The sequence below is a fragment of the Lutra lutra genome, chromosome 10, assembly GCF_902655055.1.
Source record: "Lutra lutra chromosome 10, mLutLut1.2, whole genome shotgun sequence".
Classification (NCBI taxonomy): domain Eukaryota; kingdom Metazoa; phylum Chordata; class Mammalia; order Carnivora; family Mustelidae; genus Lutra; species Lutra lutra.
Genome location: NC_062287.1, coordinates 87,363,663 through 87,389,043, shown reverse-complemented (window position 1 = coordinate 87,389,043; position 25,381 = coordinate 87,363,663). Strand labels below are relative to the sequence as shown.

Sequence of the window (25,381 nt, the reverse complement as noted above, 5' to 3'; positions counted from 1 at the left end):
TTTCTTTAGGGCAGGGACTTTGTGACGTGTTCATGGCTGAATTGCCAGGAAATGCTTGGCATACTCGGACTATGCCTCATTAAGACTTAGTTCAACCATCCCCTTCCCTGTGAAGCTTTCCCAGCTCCTGCTCCCTCCCACCACTAGCTCTCCCCGCCCCCACCACCACCAGTAGCTACCTTGGACTATCTTGTATTATGTATTGCTTTGTCTCTTCATAACTTCTTTACTAGATTGTGAGCTTCTCAAGAGTAAGGATTTTTATCTTACTCATATTCATTTCTTCAGGGCTTACAGTAAAAATTTGCTGAAAGAATGAATGAGAAGAAGGCTCTATAATACCAAAGGAGAGAGACATAGAGCAAATGTTGTGGCACAGGATTAAAAGAGGGAGTGATCACTTCCTGCTGGGATGAAGAGAGAAGGAATCCCCGTGAAGTGGATATAAAGGCCAACAAGCAGGAGTCTGACAGCTAGAGTTGGGATCATTGAAAATCCAGCATGAGCAATAACAGTGCGAAGAAAAAAAGATGCACTTGGAAACTAAGAAAATATGTCTTAGTTAACTAGTGCTCCATAACAAATACCCCAGAACTTAGGCTTAAAACACAAGCATGTACCGTCTCACAGAGCTGCTGAGCATTAGGAATCCAGGAGCGTTTGGCTCAAGGTTCTGGCTCAGGGTTTCTCCTATGGTGACCATGAAACCATCTGTTGGAACTGCTGTCCTCTCAAGGCCTGACTGCAGCTGGAGGTCTGCTTCCAAGCTTGCCCGTGTAGTTGTTGGCAGGCCTCCATTCCTCACTGACTTTTGCCCATACATCTCCACCATATGGCCTTCTGCGTAGGCCGAGTACCCTTACTACTTAGCAGCTGGCTCGCTCCCCTGGACCAAGTGAGCCAAGGGAGAGCAACCAAGCTCAGTGTTTTATAGACTAATGTCAGAAGTGACCTACCATCTCTTCTGCCCTGCTACTGCAGTCCTTGGTCATGCAGCCCCGCCCCGGTACGCGGTGAGAAGGACTGCGCACCAGGGTGTGAATACCAGAAGGCAGGGACCACGGAGAGTCATCCTGGAGGCTGACTACCACAACTAGTTTGAACACCCAACTAAGAGATTTATATAAACATAAACTGAAAGAAAATATTTGAAAAGGTAAACTGGGGTAAGAAAGCAGAAGGACTTAAGTAACAGACCAAAGATGTTGCATTTGAGCTTTCTGTGGTTGGAGAAATAGGGGTTCTGATCAAAGTAGTGTATCCTTTTAGTACCAAAAGGAGAGTGGAGGGTAAGCCAGAGAAGAAGGAGTGGAAGGAGAAACTGTAGACAAGGAGACCAAATAGGAAAAAAAATCACCCTATTCCTCCCCCAAATAGGAGTTCCTAAAAGAGTTTTCACTCAATTATTGCAAAATAGAAAAATCAGGATAATGAAAAAGTGAATTTCATAAAATTAATGCATTCAATTTAAAGGACTACCTTTTATTCTGAGATGATCCTACTTTTTTTTATGTTAAAAATGCCCTTTCCTTTGGAAGGGGAGGTGAACCATGAGAGACTATGGACTCTGAAAAACGATCTGAGAATTTTGAAGGGGTGGGGGGTGGGAGGTTGGGGGCACCAGGTGGTGGGTATTGTAGAGGGCACGGATTGCATGGAGCACTGGGTGTGGTGCAAAAATAATGAATACTGTTATGCTGAAAAAAATAAAAAAAAATTAATAAAAATGCCCTTTCTTTTTGGAGGAAGGTGATAATGATGATTAAATGACATAAATGCTCTAACTTGGCAACCTTATGTCAGTCCCTGAAATTTAAACAACAAATTGCTGGCCTATCTAGGGAAGTCTGGGAATCAAGGATTCGAGTATTAACATAAGGAAACTGATACCCAGAAAGTGTCACTGACTTGCCTGAGGGCATTCAGCTAGTGGGAGGTCAAAGCTGAAGCCGGCTTCAGGTCTTCTCATTTCTTCTATTCAGTGTTCAGCTGACCTGAAGAAGTACGGTAAAGGTAAAAGGGAGAAATAGGGCTCTGAGGGGAAGTGAAGTTGCAAAGAAAACTCATACGCATAGAGAGGAGAATGAGACCGAGACTCTGCAAGCCCAGAGAGAGAAAATGCTGACAACTTGGCTCTGCCTGCATCCAGTCCCTGTCTTAGGCCAGTGTCAAGAATTATAAAAGACTGAAATGAGGAAAAAAAAAAAAATCAGTAGGTGTCTTAGGGCTATTGTGCAGCTCTGTAAACTGTAGAATGCCGATAACAGTGCAGATGATTATTGATCAGAGAAATGTGACCTGTATTCTGGACATTGGATTTGTTGCTGCCTGGAGGATATTGTCCAGTTTTTCCTTGTTTGTAAATCAAGGATTCCTGATTCTTTTATAAGGATGTGTGTTTTGCATTGTCTTTGGACATAGTTGTATCATCTTTCTGGTTCTGTCATTAGTTGATGGGTTAAATAATATCTTTGACATGTTTATTTTATAGTTGTGGGAGAGTCCTCCAGGAAAACCTCTGTCCCAGCAGTACATGTCTCTCTTATGCTTAAATTGAAAGAAGAGGTGGAGAGGGGCAGGTTTAGAGTCATTGTTAGCTGGGACCAGGTATCTCAGTGACAGTAGAGCTGATTTCCTTAAAACAACTGGATTGGAAAATTTTTAAAAGTATTGATTCAACAACTTTTTAGGCTTTAATGTTTTTAATATACACAAAGTACTGTTAAATCTTTCTCCTTCATGGTATAGGACCTCTACTATAAGAAGCTGATTGTAATCCAACTTTAGAAATGACTTTCAACATTCTTACTCTAATTGAAAACCAGACATAACAGTAACAGACAAGTAATATTACTGACATTCCAGGGAGAAGTAAATGTTAACCTTTTTCCTTCTTGTCTGTTCTTACTGAAATATATGTTCTAATATTTATTTCCTTACCATTCTGAACAATTTAGATGACTGCATTTTACCCAATATATTTGTTAGTTCCCACTGCTCCATGATTATTTTCCCTGAAATTGTAATTTTGTGGGTTTGAACGGTTGAATGAAACTTTATTAACAACAGCTGCCTTATCATTGTTATTCCTGTAGCACTAAGCGGTCTAATTGCTTTAATAACTCAATACTGGAAAAGACAAAAGGAAAAGGGGAGAGACCCATAATAACAGACCATTTTCTATAATGTTTGCAACTTGCTATGCAAATTGATGGTTTTAAGGATTGGAAGACTGCAGGAGTCTTCTCATTAGCTGTACTTTAATATATAATTAAAATATCATTTGTATCACCAAAAAAGGAAATAGTAAATTATACAGGGCATGGATAATTCTGGCTAGATTTTGTAAGGACAGATATAAGGAAAGGCAACACAGCATTCTTATTATTTTTAATTCAAGAATTTTTAACACGTTAGAATAGGAAAGAAAGTAAAACTTCCAGTTACAAAATAAATAAGTCACAGGGATGAAAAGTACAACATATGGAATACAGTCAATAATACTGTGATAACATTATATGGTAACAATGGCAACTATATTTATTGTGGTAAGCATTGGGTAATATATAGAACTGTCAAATACGGTATATTGTACACCTGAACTAACATAACACTGAAAAAAAATGGGAGGGAAGCTAACCCTGTGTCACATATTGTCCTGGTGGATGCTCTATCTTCATTACTTTCTCTCTTTAAAAAAAAACTTTTTCATCCCATACCTATAATCCTGTAGCACTATATCTCCTTTTAATCCTCAGAATGTTTTCATTTTATGGATTAAAGTGAAATCCAAAGTAATATAAGCAGTAAATGCTATAATGTCAGTTTCACTTTATGTCCATTAACTCCTAAGCCTATGCTAACTCAGAACTTCAAAAACTTTTAACATTCCCATGTTGTTAATTTTATATTTTGAAGTCTACTCCATCAAATTATCATTTATGCCAAAATAAAGTGTATGTGTAAAATATTAACAGTGAATTTTGGAAAACACCATAATTTCCAAAAGCCAGTTTAATAGCTGAAAATTTGGTCTGTTCAGTAATTCTCTTTGGACTCAAAGATGTTTTTCCCCTTTACTCAGTGCCAATATTTAGCTAGGCAAGCTTCCTTGCTGTGCTTTTATGCACAAGCACTATGTCTTGTTCACCCTTACCTGGAGGGTGTAGCTCCATGTCTGGTCACAAGCCTATGGAGGGTTTTTCTATCAGGTACCCCATTCTGAGGCCATCCTAGGTTTTATCTCACATTTCTAGTGGATTATAGAGCTATCAAAATTGAAGCTTAAGCTCACCAGAGTTCTGCAAATACCTTCAGGGAAATTATGACTTCAGAGCTTCCCTCCCAGGTAGACTCACCCTGGTTTCTTTTATGGCTACTGTGAAACCTTACTTTCTTGCTTGCCTAGCAATTTGAAATGCTTTAAAAAGGGGCGCCTGGGTGGCTCAGTGGGTTAAGCAAGCCTCTGCTTTTGGCTCACGTCATAATCTCAGGGTCCTGAGATCAAGCGCTGTATCAGGCTCTCTGCTCAGGGGGGAGCCTACTCCCCCTTCTCTCTCTTCCTGCCTCTCTGCCTACTTGTGATCTCTCTCTCTGCCACATAAATAAATAAAATCTTAAAAAAAAATGCTTTTAAAAAAACTTACTTAGCATTTTTAGTTGTTTTCAAGTTAAGGGTTGTATTTCATACTGCCAAAAGTAGAATTCATTGTATTTCTTTATTATTTTCATTTTCTTTAATTTTATTTTTTAAAAATGGGGGAAACATTGATTTTTTTTTCCTAAAAAAGTAATCATTAGACTTAATAAAAATAAGCTCTTATTTTAACTAGACTTATTGTGCTCATCATTTCACAATATATACAAATATCTACTCTTTATGTTATCCACTATTATAATGCCAAATGTCAATTCTACTTCAATAAAAATACATAAAGCTTGAAATTTATCCCAACCTGCATACATTTTTTCCCAGACCACACATACCTTCATCAGAATGGGCCCAGAAAGTGTTTATGGTGATTGCTTTTTAGTGAGTCCTTTCCATGTTATTTTCTTGACTTTATACTCCATAGTGAGTAGATATTGCTTTTGTAATAAGAGAAAACAGTGTAATCACTGGAAAAAAGATTTTAGAAAAAAAAATAAAATTGAACCAACACAATATGAACACATAACTGTCATATGTATATCATGACTTAATTGAGTAAGATGTTTTTGTGTAAAAAAAATTCGCTGGACAGACAGAAGCATGTTCCTCTCAGCACTAGATTCTGTTTTATTTCAGCCATTGTAGTAGACACTTATATATACTGGGCATCTCCCCACCTTGTTATTGCAGCCTGTCCCATGGTGTTATACTAAATGCAGCCTGTCCCATGGTGTTATACTAAATGCTTCTATTCTGAATAATTCCACATTGTCAAATAACAGTAGGAGATCCACCTTCTGAGCATTAAAAACAAAGCATGTCTTCTAATAGTTTTCCTCCCTCATGGTACCTTCTCTATGGTAGATTTTCTTAAACTTCCTTCAGTCTTTTTTTTTTTTTAATTTTATTTTTTATAAACATATATTTTTATCCCCAGGGGTACAGGTCTGTGAATCGTCAGGTTTACACACTTCACAGCACTCACCATAGCACATACCCTCCCCAATATCCATAACCCCACCCCCCCTCTCCCAACCCCCCTCCCCCCATCAACCCTCAGTTTGTCTTGTGAGATTAAGAGTCACTTATGGTTTGTCTCCCTCCCAATCCCATCTTGTTTCATTTACTCTTCTCCTACCCCCTTAACCCCCCATGTTGCATCTCCTATCCCTCATATCAGGGAGATGATATGATAGTTGTCTTTCTCCGATTGACTTATTTCGCTAAGCATGATACCCTCTAGTTCCATCCACGTCGCCGCAAATGGCAAGATTTCATTTCTTTTGATGGCTGCATAGTATTCCATTGTGTATATATACCACATCTTCTTTATCCATTCATCTGTTGAGGCACATCTAGGTTCTTTCCATAGTTTGGCTATTGTAGACATTGCTGCTATAAACATTCGGGTGCACATGCCCCTTCGGACCACTACGTTTGTATCTTTAGGGTAAATACCCAGCAGTGCAATTGCTGGGTCATAGGGTAGTTCTATTTTCAACATTTTGAGGAACCTCCATGCTGTTTTCCAGAGTGGTTGCACCAGCTTGCATTCCCACCAACAGTGTAGGAGGGTTCCCCTTTCTCCGCATCCTCGCCAGCATCTGTCATTTCCTGACTGTGTTAATTTTAGCCATTCTGACTGGTGTGAGGTGATATCTCATTGTGGTTTTGATTTGTATTTCCCTGATGCCGAGTGATGTGGAGCACTTTTTCATGTGTCTGTTGGCCATCTGGATGTCTTCTTTGCAGAAATGTCTGTTCATGTCCTCTGCCCATTTCTTGATTGGATTATTTGTTCTTTGGGTGTTGAGTTTGCTAAGTTCTTTATAGATTTTGGACACTAGCCCTTTATCTGATATGTCATTTGCAAATATCTTCTCCCATTCTGTCAGTTGTCTTTTGGTTTTGTTAACTGTTTCCTTTGCTGTGCAAGGCTTTTGATCTTGATAAAATCCCAATAGTTCATTTTTGCCCTTGCTTCCCTTGCCTTTGGTGATGTTCCTAGGAAGATGTTGCTGCGGCTGAGGTCGAAGAGGTTGCTGCCTGTGTTCTCCTCAAGGATTTTGATGGATTCCTTTCTCACATTGAGATCCTTCATCCATTTTGAGTCTATTTTCATGTGTGGTGTAAGGAAATGATCCAATTTCATTTTTCTGCCTGTGGCTGTCCAATTTTCCCAACACCATTTATTGAAGAGGCTGTCTTTTTTCCATTGGACATTCTTTCCTGCTTTGTCGAAGATGAGTTGACCATAGAGTTGAGGGTCCATTTCTGGGCTCTCTATTCTGTTCCATTGATCTATGTGTCTGTTTTTGTGCCAGTACCATGCTGTCTTGATGATGACAGCTTTGTAATAGAGCTTGAAGTCCGGAATTGTGATGCCACCAACTTTGGCTTTCTTTTTCAATATTCCTTTGGCTATTCGAGGTCTTTTCTGGTTCCATATAAATTTTAGGATTATTTGTTCCATTTCTTTGAAAAAAATGGATGGTACTTTGATAGGAATTGCATTAAATGTGTAGATTGCTTTAGGTAGCATAGATATTTTCACAATATTTATTCTTCCAATCCAGGAGCATGGAACATTTTTCCATTTCTTTGTGTCTTCCTCAAATTCTTTCCTGAGTACTTTATAGTTTTCTGTGTATAGATTCTTAGTCTCTTTGGTTAGGTTTATTCCTAGGTATCTTATAGTTTTGGGTGCAATTGTAAATGGGATGGACTCCTTAATTTCTCTTTCTTCTGTCTTGTTGTTGGTGTAGAGAAATGCAACTGATTTCTGTGCATTGATTTTATATCCTGACACTTTACTGAATTCCTGTACAAGTTCTAGCAGTTTTGGAGTGGAGTCTTTTGGGTTTTCCACATATAGTATCATATCATCTGTGAAGAGTGATAGTTTGACTTCTTCTTTGCCGATTTGGATGCCTTTAATTTCCTTTTGTTGTCTGATTGCTGAGGCTAGGACTTCTAGTACTATGTTGAATAGCAGTGGTGATAACGGACATCCCTGTCATGTTCCTGACCTTAGCGGAAAAGCTTTCAGTTTTTCTCCATTGAGAATGATATTTGCGGTGGGTTTTTCATAGATGGCTTTGATAATATTGAGGTATGTGCCGTCTATCCCTACACTTTGAAGAGTTTTGATCAGGAAGGGATGCTGTACTTTGTCAAATGCTTTTTCAGCATCTATGGAGAGTATCATATGGTTCTTGTTCTTTCTTTTATTAATGTGTTGTATCACATTGATTGATTTGCGGATGTTGAACCAACCTTGCAGCCCTGGAATAAATCCCACTTGGTCGTGGTGAATAATCCTTTTAATGTACTGTTGAATCCTATTGGCTAGTATTTTGGTGAGAATTTTTGCATCTGTGTTCATCAAGGATATTGGTCTGTAGTTCTCTTTCTTGATGGGATCCTTGTCTGGTTTTGGGATCAAGGTGATGCTGGCCTCATAAAATGAGTTTGGAAGTTTTCCTTCTATTTCTATTTTTTGGAACAGTTTCAGGAGAATAGGAATTAGTTCTTCTTTAAATGTTTGGTAGAATTCCCCCGGGAAGCCATCTGGCCCTGGGCTTTTGTTTGTTTGGAGATTTTTGATGACTGTTTCAATCTCCTTACTGGTTGTGGGTCTGTTCAGGCTTTCCATTTCTTCCTGGTTCAGTTGTGGTAGTTTATATGTCTCTAGGAATGCATTCATTTCTTCCAGATTGTCAAATTTGTTGGCGTAGAGTTGCTCATAGTATGTTCTTATGATTGTCTGTATTTCTTTGGTGTTTGTTGTGATCTCTCCTCTTTCATTCATGATTTTATTTATTTGGGTCCTTTCTCTTTTCTTTTTTTTTTTTTTTAAAGATTTTATTTATTTATTTGACAGAGAGAGATCACAAGCAGGCAGAGAGGCAGGCAGAGAGAGAGGAGGAAGCAGGCTCCCTGCTGAGCAGAGAGCCCGATGCGGGGCTCGATCCCAGGACTCTGAGATCATGACCTGAGCCGAAGGCAGCGGCTTAACCCACTGAGCCACCCAGGCGCCCTCTCTTTTCTTTTTGATAAGTCTGGCCAGGGGTTTATCAATCTTATTAATTCTTTCAAAGAACCAGCTCCTAGTTTCATTGATTTGTTCTATTGTTTTTTTTTTTGGTTTCTATTTCATTGATTTCTGCTCTGATCTTTATGATTTCTCTTCTCCTGCTGGGTTTAGGGTTTCTTTCTTGTTCTTTCTCCAGCTCCTTTAGGTGTAGGGTTAGGTTGTGTACCTGAGACCTTTCTTGTTTCTTGAGAAAGGCTTGTACCGCTATATATTTTCCTCTCAGGACTGCCTTTGTTGTGTCCCACAGATTCTGAACCGTTGTGTTTTCATTATCATTTGTTTCCATAAATTTTTTCAATTCTTCTTTAATTTCCTGGTTGACCCATTCATTCTTTAGAAGGATGCTGTTTAGTCTCCATGTATTTGGGTTCTTTCCAAATTTCCTCTTGTGATTGAGTTCTAGCTTCAGAGCATTGTGGTCTGAAAATATGCAGGGAATGATCCCAATCTTTTGATACCGGTTGAGACTTGATTTAGGACCAAGAATGTGATCTATTCTGGAGAATGTTCCATGTGCACTAGAGAAGAATGTGTATTCTGTTGCTTTGGGATGAAATGTTCTGAATATATCTGTGATGTCCATCTGGTCCAGTGTGTCATTTAAGGCCTTTATTTCCTTGTTGATCTTTTGCTTGGATGATCTGTCCATTTCAGTGAGGGGAGTGTTAAAATCCCCTACTATTGTATTATTGTCGATGTGTTTCTTTGATTTTGTTATTAATTGGTTTATATAGTTGGCTGCTCCCATGTTAGGGGCATAGATATTTAAAATTGTTAGATCTTCTTGTTGGACAGTTCCTTTGAGTATGATATAGTGTCCTTCCTCATCTCTTATTATAGTCTTTGGCTTAAAATCTAATTGATCTGATATAAGGATTGCCACTCCTGCTTTCTTCTGATGTCCATTAGCATGGTAAATTCTTTTCCACCCCCTCACTTTAAACCTGGAGGTGTCTTCGGGTTTAAGATGAGTTTCTTGTAGGCAACATATAGATGGGTTTTGTTTTTTTATCCATTCTGATACCCTGTGTCTTTTGATTGGGGCATTTAGCCCATTAACATTCAGGGTAAGTATTGAGAGATATGAATTTAGTGCCATTGTATTGCCTGTAAGGTGACTGTTATTGTATATTGTCTCTGTTTCTTTCTGACCTACTACTTTTAGGGTCTCTCTTTGCTTAGAGGACCCCTTTCAATATTTCCTGTAGAGCTGGTTTGGTATTTGCAAATTCTTTCAGTTTTTGTTTGTCCTGGAAGCTTTTATTCTCTCCTTCTATTTTCAATGATAGCCTAGCTGGATATAGTATTCTTGGCTGCATGTTTTTCTCATTTAGTACTCTGAATATATCATGCCAGCTCTTTCTGGCCTGCCAGGTCTCTGTGGATAAGTCTGCTGCCAATCTAATATTTTTACCATTGTACGTTACAGACTTCTTTTCCCGGGCTGCTTTCAGGATCTTTTCTTTGTCACTAAGACTTGTAAATTTTACTATTAGGTTATGGGGTGTGGACCTATTCTTATTGATTTTGAGGGGGGTTCTCTGAACCTCCTGGATTTTGATGCTTGTTCCCTTTGCCATATTGGGGAAATTCTCTCCAATAATTCTCTCCAACATACCTTCTGCTCCCCTCTCTGTTTCCTCTTCTTCTGGAATCCCAATTATTCTAATGTTGTTTCGTCTTATGGTGTCACTTATCTCTCGAATTCTCCCCTCGTGGTCCAGTAGCTGTTTGTCCCTCTTTTGCTCAGCTTCTTTATTCTCTGTCATTTGGTCTTCTATATCGCTAATTCTTTCTTCTGCCTCATTTATCCTAGCAGTGAGAGCCTCCATTTTTGATTGCACCTCATTAATAGCTTTTTTGATTTCAACTTGGTTAGATTTTAGTTCTTTTATTTCTCCAGAAAGGGCTTTTATATCTCCCGAGAGGGTTGCTTTAATATCTTCCATGCCTTTTTCAAGCCCAGCTAGAACCTTGAGAATCGTCATTCTGAACTCTATATCTGACATATTAACAATGTCTGTATTGATTAGGTCCCTAGCCTTTGGTACTGCTTCTTGTTCTTTTTTTTGTGGTGAATTTTTCCGCCTTGTCATTTTGTCCAGATAAGAGTATATGAAGGAGCAAGTAAAATACTAAAAGGGTGGCAACAACCCCAGGTAAATATGCTTTAGCCAAATCAGAAGAGATCCCAAATCGTGAGGGGGAAGAAAGGGGATAAAAAGGGGTTCAGAAAGAAAAAAGGGAAAAAAAAAAAGAAACTATTAAAAAAAGAAAGCCGATAAAAATATAAAAAGGAAAAAATATATATATATATATTAGATAAACTATTTAAAAAACGTTAAAAAAAGAAAACGGTAAAAGTTAAAAAAAGTTAGCAGAAGAAGAGAAAAAAAAAATTGAAAAGGAAAAAAAAAATTAAATTAACTGCAAGGCTAAAGAATCATGGGGAGAAAGCCATGAGTTCCGTGCTTTCTTTCTCCTCCTCTGGAATTCCGCCGTTCTCTTTGGTATTGAAACTGCACTCCTTGGTAGGTGAACTTGGTCCTGGCTGGGTTTCCCGTTGATCTTCTGGGGGAGGGGCCTGTTGTAGTGATTCTCAAGCGTCTTTGCCCCAGGCAGAGTTGCACTGCCCTTACCTGGGGCCGGGCTGAGTAATCCGCTCGGATTTGCTGGGTTTGCTTTCGGGAGCTTTTGTTCCCTGAGCGCTTTCTGTAGAGTTCTGGAAGACCGGAATGAAGATGGCAGCCTCCTAGTCTCCGGCCCGGAGGAGCCGAGAGCCCGGAGCCCCACTCCTCAGTGTGCCCTCAGAGAACAGTGCCCAATGACTCCCGTCACCCTGGCCTCTGGCCGCGCTCCGAGCTGACCGAGCCTGCGACCGGTTCAAGGCAACCCTGAGCTGAGAGTCACTCCTCGGCTCTGTCTCTGTAGCCGGCTTCCCTGTTCTAATACCGGTAAGCTCTGCGACACTCAGACACCCCCGATCCTTCTGTGTCCCTGTGGGACCTGAGGCCGCACTGACCCCGCCTGGGCTTCACCCCGGTTAAGCCTCTGGAGCGATGTCCCTCAGTGGAACAGACTTTTAAAAGTCCTGATTTTGTGCTCCGTTGCTCCGCCGCTCGCCAGGAGCCGGCCCCTCCCCCCGCGGTCTATCTTCCCGTCGCTTTGGATTCACTTCTCCGCCAGTCCTACCTTGCAGATAGTGGTTGATTTTCTGTTTCTAGAATTGCTGTTCTTCTTCTCTTCAATCTCCCGTTGGATTTGTAGGTGTTTGCAATCTTTAGATAAGCTATATAGCTGATCTCCCGCCACCTGAAGTAGTCTCAGCCTGCTACTTCTCCGCCATCTTGACTCCTCCCCCAGTCTTTTTTTTTTTTTAAGATTTTATTTATCTATTTGAGAGAGAGCACAAGTGGGGATGGGGGAGGGGCAGAGGGAGTGGGAGAAGCAGACTCCCTGCTGAGCAGTTGGGGGGGAACCCACCCCACCCCTGCCAACCACAGGGGACTCCAGCAATCCCAGGACCCTGGGATCATGACCTGAGCTGAAGGCAGACACTAAACTGACTGAGCCCCCCAGGGACCCCCTTACATAGGCTTCTTAACAGAGTTGTCAGCTAGAAAAGTCACTTGATAATATAATGTCTCTTGGAAAAATCATTATCTTCTTTTTAAGGACAAGGAACATCCAAGATACCTGATTCCAGAGCTTTGCAAACAGTTTTACCATTTGGGTTGGGTCACTGGGACTGGAGGAGGAATTAGCTTGAAACACGGGTAAGTTTGGGGCTGATTTCACTTCTGGGAATTATCCGTATAAGTCGTCCAGTGAAAAGCCTAATATGTGTTATGTCAAAAGAACACCTGGTGCCAGTTTTTTGTGATACTAGAAATATTTAGTTTCTAAATGGAGAAATGAATATTTGCATAACTGAATAGTAAGTGTGCAGAAGTTGTAGACACAAAAAATACCTAAGGATTTAAGAACCACAATTTCTAATCAGAATAATTTGGTCCTCAGTCTTTGGAGTACCAAAGTTAAATAACATGCTGCAAATATGTTTATATGGCTAGAATTAGAAAAGGTCCCGGACCTCTAAGTGAACAGGATTTGTTTTAAAGGTTCAGATACATATTTTAAAAGTCACTTAAATACGGATGACAAGCCATCAAAAATACTAAAAAATACATTTTATTAAGTCAAAAGACAGGCAATATGCCTTTCTAAATGCATCATATGTCATCATCAATGGACAGCACCTGCTGGTCTTTGTTGCTCAGAGGACAAAACACGAGGCACTGGCTGAAACAGAAGGAATGAATAGTATTTCATTGTTCATGAGATTTATTCAGTGTCTTTCCTCCAAGAGGATGAAGTGGTACATAACCTACTAATGATGAAAATGCAGGTTGTGGAATCTCGTTCTTTCCAGTGTTTTAGAAGAGGATGAATTTTTTTCTCCTGAAATGTTTTAGGAATAGTATTGTCTGGAGGCTGAATGTTAAACTAAGTAACTTGATTTATTTCTTTATCCTAATTCACTTTCTTTAGCAAAATTAAGTTACTAAACACTTGTATAATCTTGAATATATATAGTAACACCCCCTAGGAGGCTGCATTTCCTAGAAAGGAATGGAACGTAAAACTTAATCAGAACATCTAGAACAAAAGGGGTTTTTCGGCATACTACAAGATGATGCCAGTGAAATTTCACCTGTTTCAAATTGTCAGGTTACTCATAGAATATTAATTGAACTATGGGGCCTTAACTGTCACAGTTACGTGTGTAGGGATATGCTCTGTCTGGAAGGGTCATGTTCCTCATGGGACATTGCACGTCCTCTGTGCCTCCCCTCTTAACATCACCCCGTGCTCCTGTCAGTTCAGCACTTTGCAGGTTTTCAGGTGATTTTGCCAGAACCTCCCAAGTTGACCTGTTCAGAGCAAAGCCCTATGATAACAACGTTTGTCATTGTTGTTTTCATTTATCCACTCATTTCATGGAGTTCCCAGTAATTTGGTTTCTCAGCTGTATTTATGATAAATTATACTCTAAGCATTGCCTTTAGTTAACTGCTTTTTATTCACTTATGCAGAAAGTTTATGCGTGTACAAAATAGAGCTTTCTACCCAGCTCAGTTACAATAACTGTTTTCTAAGTGGCTTTTTAAAGAAACAGCCACATTTTTTTTTTAATCATAAAGACATAAAAGACTGTGTTCTTTCTAGAAGAATTTTGTTAACCCATGCACTGGAATTGTGGGTGGTCACTCTAAAACACTCACTGGCACCTTTTAAAATTAAATGGTTTTTATAGCTCTGCAATCAATTAATGGGGACATTGCATCATAAGCATAAAATGCTTTGCCCTTAGTTAGATTCTTAATAGGTGAGGAGCTCCTCCTGGAGGTCACAGGTGGAAGCAGCCACAATTATATGGCATTGTTTGGAATCTCACTAAATTTGTGCTTTACAAAGTAAGATGGGTAATTTGTATTAAACGTCCAGTTTTTTCCCTACTATTTAAATGACTTCGTAAGTCCCCATCATTAACTTTATCCACTATGTTATACCCATGCTGTTAGTAAAACTTCACTTTTCTTTGCCTGAAGCTTAAAGGAAATAAATTTGGAATGAAGGATAAACCCAATAAATAGATTGTGTTTGGGAACATAAAATTATTTACTGATTCCAAGGTTTGGCCGATGTGATCCTAGATTATGCTACTTGTGTGTAGTCTGTGTAATCCCAAAAGATGTATATAAAAGACAGTTTAAGATCCGTATGAGTGTCAAATCCGAAGGAGGAAATGGAAGACCAAGAAAATGCCAGTAATCATAAGCAATTCCAGGATACTCAGCAGCCGCTGTGTTTAGGTTGGGTCACTGTCATTCGCATTTAACATTTCCTGTTTTCATGTTATGATGCCGTCATGTGTCAGAGACACTAATCCTGTGGCACGTTATTAGAATTAAAATTAACTCATACTGTAGACAAGATAACTGAGGTTTAAGATTTAATTTTTTTTTAAATAACTAGACAGTAAATAAAAATAGAAGCAACTGAAAACAGATGTATTGGGAACTCTTGAATTTTGTCCCCTTCCTTACCAAACAGTGAAAGAGCAGGGAGTATGAAGAAATAAATCCCAAAATTTAATGCCTTCAAATTCCAAAATCCTTTTTGTTTGCAGCTTACAGCACCAAGTAAAGACTTCACTTTTCGTCCTTGGCATATTTCTCTCCTAAAATAAAGGCTCTATCATCTTCCTATTTTGATCCAGATAGCTCCTCCTTTATAGGTGTAAGTATGTTTTTTCCACAACCTATTTAGCTAATCTTTTAATTACCCGAAGTTGATCAGTCTAAACTGATTTGTTTTCAGAAAGGCAGCAGTAAAAACAGATTCAGATTGCCAAATCATTTGAATAACAGAATACCCTGGGTTCCCCCACTTTGTAGGTGGATTTTATTTACCAGCAGGCTGTTTTGAACTTTGAGTCTCTTCCCAGGATTGCATAAATTTCTCCCCACACAAGAAGACTTACCCTACAAATCCACTGACTTCGTACCACACATGATTCTAGAATTGCTTCCATGGTACCCAAGGACAAAAGATTTGGATCCCTGTTATTTGCAAAGGGCCCTTTTTCAACAGTATGACCCCTACCAATTCCACTGATTCCGGAGGAATGCCACTCCATGTTTTCTTATGGAACAAAGCCTTAAATTGAGCTGTGTGGTGAAAACAAATGATTGAGATAGCTTGCTGTGCTTTGGATTTCTCTCCCATTTTCAGGCATTTATTTTGTAGACCTTAGATTATTTAAGTGGACCCTTTTTTTAAATTTTTTTTTTATTTTTATTAATTTTATTTTTTATAAATATATAATATATTTTTATCCCCAGGGGTACAGGTCTGTGAATCACCAGGTTTACACACTTCACAGCACTCACCATAGCACATACCCTCCCCAGTGTCCATAATCCCACCCCCCTCCCAAGCCCCCTCCCCCCATCAACCCTCAGTTTGTCTTGTGAGATTAAGAGTCACTTATGGTTTGTCTCCCTCCCAATCCCATCTTGTTTCATTTACTCTTCTCCTACCCCCTTAACCCCCCATGTTGCATCTCCTATCCCTCATATCAGGGAGATGATATGATAGTTGTCTTTCTCCGATTGACTTATTTCGCTAAGCATGATACCCTCTAGTTCCATCCACGTCGCCGCAAATGGCAAGATTTCATTTCTTTTGATGGCTGCATAGTATTCCATTGTGTATATATACCACATCTTCTTTATCCATTCATCTGTTGAGGCACATCTAGGTTCTTTCCATAGTTTGGCTATTGTAGACATTGCTGCTATAAACATTCGGGTGCACATGCCCCTTCGGACCACTACGTTTGTATCTTTAGGGTAAATACCCAGCAGTGCAATTGCTGGGTCATAGGGTAGTTCTATTTTCAACATTTTGAGGAACCTCCATGCTGTTTTCCAGAGTGGTTGCACCAGCTTGCATTCCCACCAACAGTGTAGGAGGGTTCCCCTTTCTCCGCATCCTCGCCAGCATCTGTCATTTCCTGACTGTGTTAATTTTAGCCATTCTGACTGGTGTGAGGTGATATCTCATTGTGGTTTTGATTTGTATTTCCCTGATGCCGAGTGATGTGGAGCACTTTTTCATGTGTCTGTTGGCCATCTGGATGTCTTCTTTGCAGAAATGTCTGTTCATGTCCTCTGCCCATTTCTTGATTGGATTATTTGTTCTTTGGGTGTTGAGTTTGCTAAGTTCTTTATAGATTTTGGACACTAGCCCTTTATCTGATATGTCATTTGCAAATATCTTCTCCCATTCTGTCAGTTGTCTTTTGGTTTTGTTAACTGTTTCCTTTGCTGTGCAAGGCTTTTGATCTTGATAAAATCCCAATAGTTCATTTTTGCCCTTGCTTCCCTTGCCTTTGGTGATGTTCCTAGGAAGATGTTGCTGCGGCTGAGGTCGAAGAGGTTGCTGCCTGTGTTCTCCTCAAGGATTTTGATGGATTCCTTTCTCACATTGAGATCCTTCATCCATTTTGAGTCTATTTTCATGTGTGGTGTAAGGAAATGATCCAATTTCATTTTTCTGCCTGTGGCTGTCCAATTTTCCCAACACCATTTATTGAAGAGGCTGTCTTTTTTCCATTGGACATTCTTTCCTGCTTTGTCGAAGATGAGTTGACCATAGAGTTGAGGGTCCATTTCTGGGCTCTCTATTCTGTTCCATTGATCTATGTGTCTGTTTTTGTGCCAGTACCATGCTGTCTTGATGATGACAGCTTTGTAATAGAGCTTGAAGTCCGGAATTGTGATGCCACCAACTTTGGCTTTCTTTTTCAATATTCCTTTGGCTATTCGAGGTCTTTTCTGGTTCCATATAAATTTTAGGATTATTTGTTCCATTTCTTAAGTGGACCCTTAAAGGAACTTTCATTTCTGTCAGTTACAAGTCTGTAGGTTTATTAAAAACCCCAACTGGATTGATAGCTTGATTCAATAGAGACCATCATCCTCATTTTCACTAGGACAGTTAATATTCAGTGTCCCTCTATCCATGGCTCAGTGGCAGAAGCTGGAGTGGGCAGGTGCTGGGATTTCCTTCATTTGCATGTACATAGCAGCTCTTTAATACCCTCTGGCAGGAGCTGAAACTGACAAAGGAGCCAAAGGACCTTGTTGAGAGCAGAGAGAATTTAGTGAAGGTTTTGAAATTGATTTCCAAATCAAATTTGAGAGTACTTTCTGTTAAGTGGAATATATAACATCTCCCTTAGGACCACAACATTCTGTAACAGGAAGATCTCAAGATGTAAGCATGCCTTTTATATTTTTAACTTTCTGCTGTTGTTTTAGCTTTCTTACCAAATATTTTCACAAGAAAGATGTGCTTTTCAAATAGGAAGTGTGTGTTCCACCCAGAAAGTAGACCTGTTAATGCTGTAATTTAACAAGCTGTCCAGTAGGGGTCCCCGAACTTCATGTTTTATAAGAAGAGCTTTTGAAGCAATAAAATTAAACTTGATCCCTTGTAAGACGGAGATCTACTCCTCATGAGTATATTTTCTTCTGAATGGACTTTATAATAAGTACTCCGTGTGTAATAAGATAAACTGCTTACTCACGCTTAAAGATGCTAAAGACTTGTGTTTTTAGAATTGTATTTCCCCTAACCAGATAGTTCTGATGACCATTGATTTTGCACTGTAAAAAGAAATATATGTGAAAAACTATACCTATTATAATAATATATATAATATATATATTATATATGAAAACTATCAACATTTTGCTGCATCACCGGCATTATAAAGACATTTACAGTAATTTGATATTCTTTCTGTACAGCATATGCCATTAATTAAATCAAGCAGCTTTCTGTGTGACTTGATGTATAAAGAATATTGATGATTGGACTGCAAGAATACACTTGTCTTTGGTCAAAAGCAGAACAGTAGAGTTAAATAAATGCCAATTTCTATATTTTGTGTTACCAGCAATGAAATCTACATTGCTCCTTCAGGAGTACAAAAGGAACGGATTCAGGTATGTTAAAGGGATCCTTCTTTTTTTTTTTTTTTTTAAAGATTTTATTTATTTACTTGACAGATAGAGATCACAAGTAGGCAGAGAGGCAGGCAGAGAGAGAGAGGAGAAAGCAGGCTCCCCGCGGAGCAGAGAGCCCGATGTGGGGCTCGATCCCAGGACCCTGGGATCATGACCCGAGCCGAAGGCAGAGGCTTTAACCCACTGAGCCACCCAGGTGCCCCTAAAGGGATCCTTCTTAACACCAAATGACATGTCTTGTCTACTCGACTATTGTTTTGTGAAATGGAATTAATTTCAAAAGAAGTTTTGAAGGGGGTAATATTGTTATAGTTTAAATAATCAATAAACATTTGTTAAGTGACTATTAACAATTTTTTAAGGTGCTTCATCTCCGTGCAACTAATATGTTTTCAATTCTCATTCAACCTCTAGAGGGCACAAGTGAATAGCGCAATCTTTACAAAGTGATTCTAATTTTGCAGCATTATACCACCAATTTATCAGGCTAGTAGGGGAATCACACTGATAGTCTCAAATGGACCAAACTGGCTCATATTTAGCAATAGCCAGGCTATTCCAATCTAAAGTTATAAAACTTTATTTCAGATCTTTGAGAAGTCTCATTCCATATTCATGCTTAGAAGACTCAAAATCTAGTTAGAACAAACATATAGCACTTAACGTCTAGCTAAGGCATAATGCTTCATTAATAAAACATTTAGAGTGTAGTTTGTAATAAACCCTGGCAAGTGAAAGCCATAAGTCGGAAGTATGCCTGCCCTACTAGGAAAAATCCATGCATCTGCTTAGCTGCTTAAACTTTAAAATAATATGCTTTATTGAGGTGAACATGGTTCTGATTACCAGGGAAGTTTCTCAAGAGATTAGAAATTCTACTCTAGATTTTTCCTCATGTCATGAAATATAAAAAAAGAACTGTAGCACCCATCTCAGAATGCTGACTTCTTTGTATAGCTTCCCTGAAATATAGTTGTGAAATTGCAGGGAAAATCTAAGAAGCTACGTTAATGAAAACAGCAATATCATTACAAACATATGAAATTTTCCACATCAATTGTTTCTTCAAATTCTAAAGGAAGAATTTTAGCTCTTGAGAATAATTCATCAGTAGAAACATTTTTTATTTCTCAAAATGGCTAAAACATTTTCAAAGAGAAACTGTATATGGATATTTAAAATATGAGTTAAGTATGCTCACATATAAGCACGCACAAGAAAAGGGACACTTCTAACGGATACCATATAAGCCTTTTTTTTTTCCCCCTACTCTGTAAACAGCCTGAAGATATGTTTGTTTGTGACATCAATGAACAGGACATAAGTGGACCTCCGCCATGTAAGAATCTTAAAAAAAGCCAGTGTACTCCTCTTTTCATGAATGCTTACACAATGAAAGGTAGGCAGAAAATGGTACCATTTTGACTATGATCTCCATGATTATTACAGCTGTACTTCAGACCATCTAAAGCTATTTCTTGAGCCACGTGTAAAGTATTGAGCATTGTCCCAAGGTAGATAAAAGTTAAATGCCTTTTGCTTTACAGCTTCTCTGTTACTATTTCTCTCTTCCTCCTTCCCTTCCTACCCTCCTGTCTGCTGCCAACTTATGATTCCATGCCAAGAAAAACAAGTTCAAAATCACATACAAATAAATATATGTGTTGTATATATACATATATAGATATTTCTCTAAAAGGTAACATTTCGTTTTCACTGGGCATGTGACTTTTTTCTTCCTCCTCCAGGAGCAGGTGCAGTGATTCATACCCACTCAAAAGCTGCTGTCATGGCCACCCTTCTCTTTCCAGGACGAGAGTTTAAAATTACCCATCAAGAGATGATCAAAGGAATAAAGAAATGTACTTCGGGAGGGTATTACAGGTATTTTTTTATCTATTTTTGCTTAAGTAATTTGAAAAGTATTTTTCTGTCTTCTGATAAAGAGACTGCTGATCTTTTTATGCCTTTAATGAGATATTGTGGGATCTATGTTAAATAATAGCCCACCTACTATTATACTATTATACAGATCTGTTCTCAGTGACACAAATCAGACACTTCTCCTCCTCCTTCCCTACTCCTGCCCCAACCTTGGTAAATTATTAGCAACATGAATCATGAAACATTTGTCAGAATAAAGTGAAAAACCCTTGGCTGAGCTTTCTGTAGAGATGGAAAGATTATGTTCCATATGAAGTCACCCAGAGAGCAAGATCCCCTTACTTTCACTTGGTCTCCAGGAAGCTTCAGCCCTCACTGAAGTTTCTACTTCATCCTGATTTAATTAGGAATTTCCAGAACATTTTAGAATTTATAAACATTGTGCAATTATTTCAATTAAGTAGATCTCTGTATTTTTATAATTTTTCAGAATGGAAAGAGGCATAGATGGTTTACTAGAACCTTCTAGATAAAATCAAATCCACCAGCCCACAAAAATGTAGTAATTATTTGCCAATCTAGAATACAGGGACAGGAAGAAACGTGTTCTCAGTGCTCAGGTACAAGCTAAGCATTTCTTTTGAATGTATTGGCATTCTATTTCGGAGCTTATTAATTTGCTAAAGGGCCTGATTCTACCTTATCTTGCTTAGAGGAAATGGGTGCCAGTTTTTCTAAAGTGTTCTGATGGCAATATCTTATTGTTACTCCACGTCGTAGAATGTACAAGTTTAAACTAGTGTGCCGAGAACTTACTATGATTTGATTTTAGTTAATATTTATTGTATGCCTATAGCATTCCTTGGCACTGTGAAAAACCTATTTACAAAAGTTAAATGTTTAAATTATGGAAGTGTACATACTAAAGAAAGTATAGCTCCACATTGCCTTTTCCATTCTGGGTCTTGAAAGAGAAGCAATATGTGTGCTTTTAATTTCCTCAGCATTTGATTGCTTTGGTGAAGAATTAAAAGTAGGTCAGAAGGAGGTATAACAGGGTGCCTAGAGGAACACCACAGTAGAATTCCACAGCCTTTGGAATTCTTTGGGGAAAAGAATGTCATGAATGAAAAGATACCATTTCTTATACACCATAACATACACATTTCATATATTATTTTAAATGTTTTGGAACTTAAAGAATACAAACTTTTTTGAAATGTCCTTTGCAATTCTCTTTGAGCCTGGAAATCAGAAACAGGCTCATTATCACCACTCAGGGGACAGAGATACATCTTTTTTTTTTTTTTTTTTTTAAGTCCATCTTGAAAAACAAAAACTTTCAAATCCATACCTAATTCTCCTCAGGGGAGGTTCCCACATGTAAGTGTAATTGTCCTCTCTCCTGGCAGCAACACGCCTGTGGTAGAGTGAAAAGAACACTGTTTAATGATCAAAGGACCATCCTGGCTCTGTTCCTCATTTACCTCAGAAGAATTAGTTTTCTCTCTGTAAAGTGGGTGATTCGAATTGAATTTCAGGTCTTATTGCGCTGTAATATCATTTTACCCCCGAAAAGATGTCTGACTATTCAGTATAGGTTCAAGGAAGATAGATGTTTGTGATTCTCTTGGCCAAAATTAGGAAATGTTTGGGATTAGCAATTCATTCCTTCTATATTTAAGAATATTCTTTAATTGGGGCACCTTAGCGTCTCAGTCAGTTGGGCAACTGCCTTCAGCTCAGGTCATGATCCGGGAGTCCCAGGATCGAGTCCGGCATGGGGCTCTCTGCTCAGCAGGGAGCCTGCTTCTCCCTCTCTCTCTCTCTCTCTCTCTGCCTGCCTCTCTGCCTGCTTGTGATCTCTGTCTGTCAAATAAATAAATAAAATCTTAAAAAAAACATATTCTTTAATTACTTCTATTTTACTTAAATGAAATAGTAAACATCTCCTTACATGACAGCTACTTAACCTATTCCTGTCCTAAAGTTTCAGGTTGTGGTAAAACTATACCTAGAACTTCTTTGTTGTTTAGTTTGGCCATTACAGAGGTAGTGAAAAAGCAGATGTTATATTAACAAGGCAAGAGAAATTCATGTAAAAGGGAAAACATGTCCAAATTTGACTGGGTATAAACAACCTCAGAGATAGACTTAATTTTACCAGTAACTAAGTTATTCCCTTAAAATATTATCTTACACAAACAGAAAGGAAACACATGTGCCAATTTTATCACATGTATTTCCTGAAAACAAGGTGGAAGCTAAAAAAGTTCTAATGCCACAGACTTGAGACTGTTCTGAAAATATTATCACATCATATACAGAGTTATTTCCAGAAGATTCTAGCTATCCCAGTGCCACAAACCACACCTGTATTTATTTGCCTGAAATACTTTGGGGTCTTGCAGAGATAAAAGGAATGGATTTTGTATCTTTGGAAAATTCATACTTAATAAGTAGTTAAATTGTTAATCCTTTCTATGCTTCTGGTTATCCAATCTATCATGTCTCATCACCTGTTGAAAATATTATGGTTGTCTCTGCTTCAAGGAAATACATGTATGATCTTGATCATTTCTTTGTTAGGTTTTGGTATCCTGTACAAATTTCTGCCACTTATACTTAGAATAATACCTGCCAAACTCCCAAGGCGTCTTTTGATACATCTGTTTATGCAAGATATACAGAATAACGTGCAACATCTTGTCTGTAATTTGGAGTGGCTTTCAGATATAAAGAGAATGTCTAACTGCTTACTTGAAAAAAAAATTATAAACTTAACATATGAATACCTTTATTTGTTTTAATGGGGAAAAAATGGCTTGTTTTGTCCTGTAGGTATGATGATATGTTAGTGGTACCCATTATTGAGAATACACCTGAGGAGAAAGACCTCAAAGAACGAATGGCTCGTGCAATAAATGAATACCCCGACTCCTGCGCAGTCCTAGTCAGGCGTCATGGCGTGTATGTCTGGGGAGAAACCTGGGAGAAGGCCAAAACCATGTAAGTATCAATCATAGGACATTTGGGACAAGTCACCACACTTGAAATGTGAAAGGGAATGAAGTATGTTTTGTGATCTGAAAGGAAGTATGATTTTGTGTGTGTGTATTATTGGTCAGATTGGTTTAAATTTAAGTGGCTTACTATTTCTAGATATTTGATTTATATTATGTATTCACTTATTAAGAAATATTTATTGGACAAGTTATTATTTGGCAAGGCGCCATCATGCACTTGACAAAGAAGAAGGAAACAGAGATCTCGTTCTCCAAGTTTAAGGCTAGAAGGAAGAATAAAGCTAACCCAAGTTATATAATGATTTGCTACACCTTTTTTCAAAAAGTGACACATGGTAAAAACAACAACAACTTAAATTTATTTAAGTAGTATATTTTAAACTCCCTTTATGTCCTGGGAAGCATGTAATATGATTGCATGATTCAGTAGGATTCCTTTCCATGTTTTAATAATGCTGGGGGCAAAATGAGAAAAATTTGACCTGGAATTGAGGGAAAAAAAAAATGCACAAGAAATAAGTTTGGCTTTACGGAGAGGAGAAACGTGACTGGTAGGATTAGAGAACTCTGTTTCACTGAGACCTTCAGTTCTTTGCTTTTTCTTTTATAGGTGTGAGTGTTACGACTATTTGTTTGATATTGCCGTATCGATGAAGAGAGTCGGCCTGGATCCTACACAGCTTCCAGTTGGAGAAAATGGAATTGTATAAGCCAAATGAAAGTTTAACGATATACACAAAGTTAATCTTAATTATGACTCAAATGAAACTTGACTGTTCTTTTTAATGAATTAAACATTTCTGTGATACTGTTAATTTGTCACTAAATACAAGATGGCCACCCTGAATCTCTTCTGACATTGGATGATATTTGATTATATTTTTGTAATTTTAAATGACACTGCAGTGGAATAAAAATTATTTCATAATGAATTTTTTATGTTTACTTTAAAATCCTTAACAGCAAAATATTCCCCTCTCAATTAATTCCTTTCTTACATATACTCTTGTTCTTTAAAGTTACTGATAACATAGACATCATGAGAAAATTCCCATTCATATGAAATGAGCATTTTTCTTATTTTAGTATTGGCATCGTAACATTGATGTGAAGAGTTAAAATCAAACACATCTCTCAATATTGATGTCAAAGCAATTTATAGATTTCCCCTCTATGCTGTATTGCTTACCTGTGATAAAACAAAAGGCACTCATTTTATATTGGAACCGATTGTGAGGTTCCCATTAACTCCCACTCTCCTAGCCAAACAAAGCCCGACCAAACCAGTGATATAATCAGAAAGTGCTTTCTTTAGGGCAGCCAAAAGGAACATCAGCTTGATCATAAAGGTTTCACTTGGTTTAGGCTCTTTTCAGTTGGGGCAGAAAAATCAGTAACGCACCATCTCCACAGTCTGAACCTCATGCACCCCCTCTCAGTTTCCTGTCCTCTACCCTTTGAGTTCATTTACCCCAGTTCTTTCACTCCAGCCCTTGGATCTGTCCAGACCCCATTCCTATCCTTGCTTCCTCCCTTACGAAGCCTAGGTGGCAGCCCCATATTTGCACCACTTCATGGCAAACATCCTAACTGTGCTCCATCACGCTCACCTGGACAGCCCTCAGTCCTCGTGAAGCCACTTACTTGGCACCTGCACCCACACAGCAAGGTCTGATGGGGGGAAATTACACAACTCTGTTGACTGATCTCATTTCAGAGTTAGGACCACAAATCTCAGGTGGGCACTCGATCCTGCCAAACAAACTTCCTATAATTCCTTAGTAAATTCATTTTCCCAACCTCGTGACTGTTTCTCCTCACCCTTGTCTTTCCTCAGATCTCCACCATTCCCGCCCCCGCGCTGCACCAGATGACAACCTCTCATACTTGAAGAAGAGATAAAATAGATTCATTGCAAAGAGAACTAACCTTACAGCTCATGTTTCTACCAGTCTTCCTACCTACAGCCTTCTTTGCCACCTTCCTTGTACAGAGTTGGTTCTAAGGCCAATTCTCCCACTTCTCCCTTGATTCCAATGCCCTCTGACCTTCTCAAGGACTTTGCTTCTACAAGGATGCCCACATGCCATTTTCTCTTGTATTGGCATTTTTTCACCCTGTT

General features: G+C 38.6%; 1 protein-coding gene across 2 annotated transcripts in view; it reads left to right on the top strand.

The window, feature by feature from the left end:
- APIP (APAF1 interacting protein) overlaps nt 1–24,191 on the top strand; it is a 28,147-nt gene extending 3,956 nt beyond the window's left edge. The window contains exons 2-7 of one of the 2 annotated variants that reach the window (XM_047691325.1): nt 12,423–12,523; nt 18,280–18,328; nt 19,631–19,748; nt 20,098–20,233; nt 23,075–23,242; nt 23,870–24,191. In XM_047691325.1, coding sequence (XP_047547281.1) covers nt 12,423–12,523; nt 18,280–18,328; nt 19,631–19,748; nt 20,098–20,233; nt 23,075–23,242; nt 23,870–23,969 — 672 coding nt within the window. In that variant the 3' untranslated portion in view covers nt 23,970–24,191. Of the gene's footprint in view, nt 1–12,422; nt 12,524–18,130; nt 18,329–19,630; nt 19,749–20,097; nt 20,234–23,074; nt 23,243–23,869 lie in introns of both variants that reach the window. The other variant, XM_047691326.1, reaches the window with a different exon arrangement.
- Nucleotides 24,192–25,381: the final 1,190 nt, after the last annotated feature.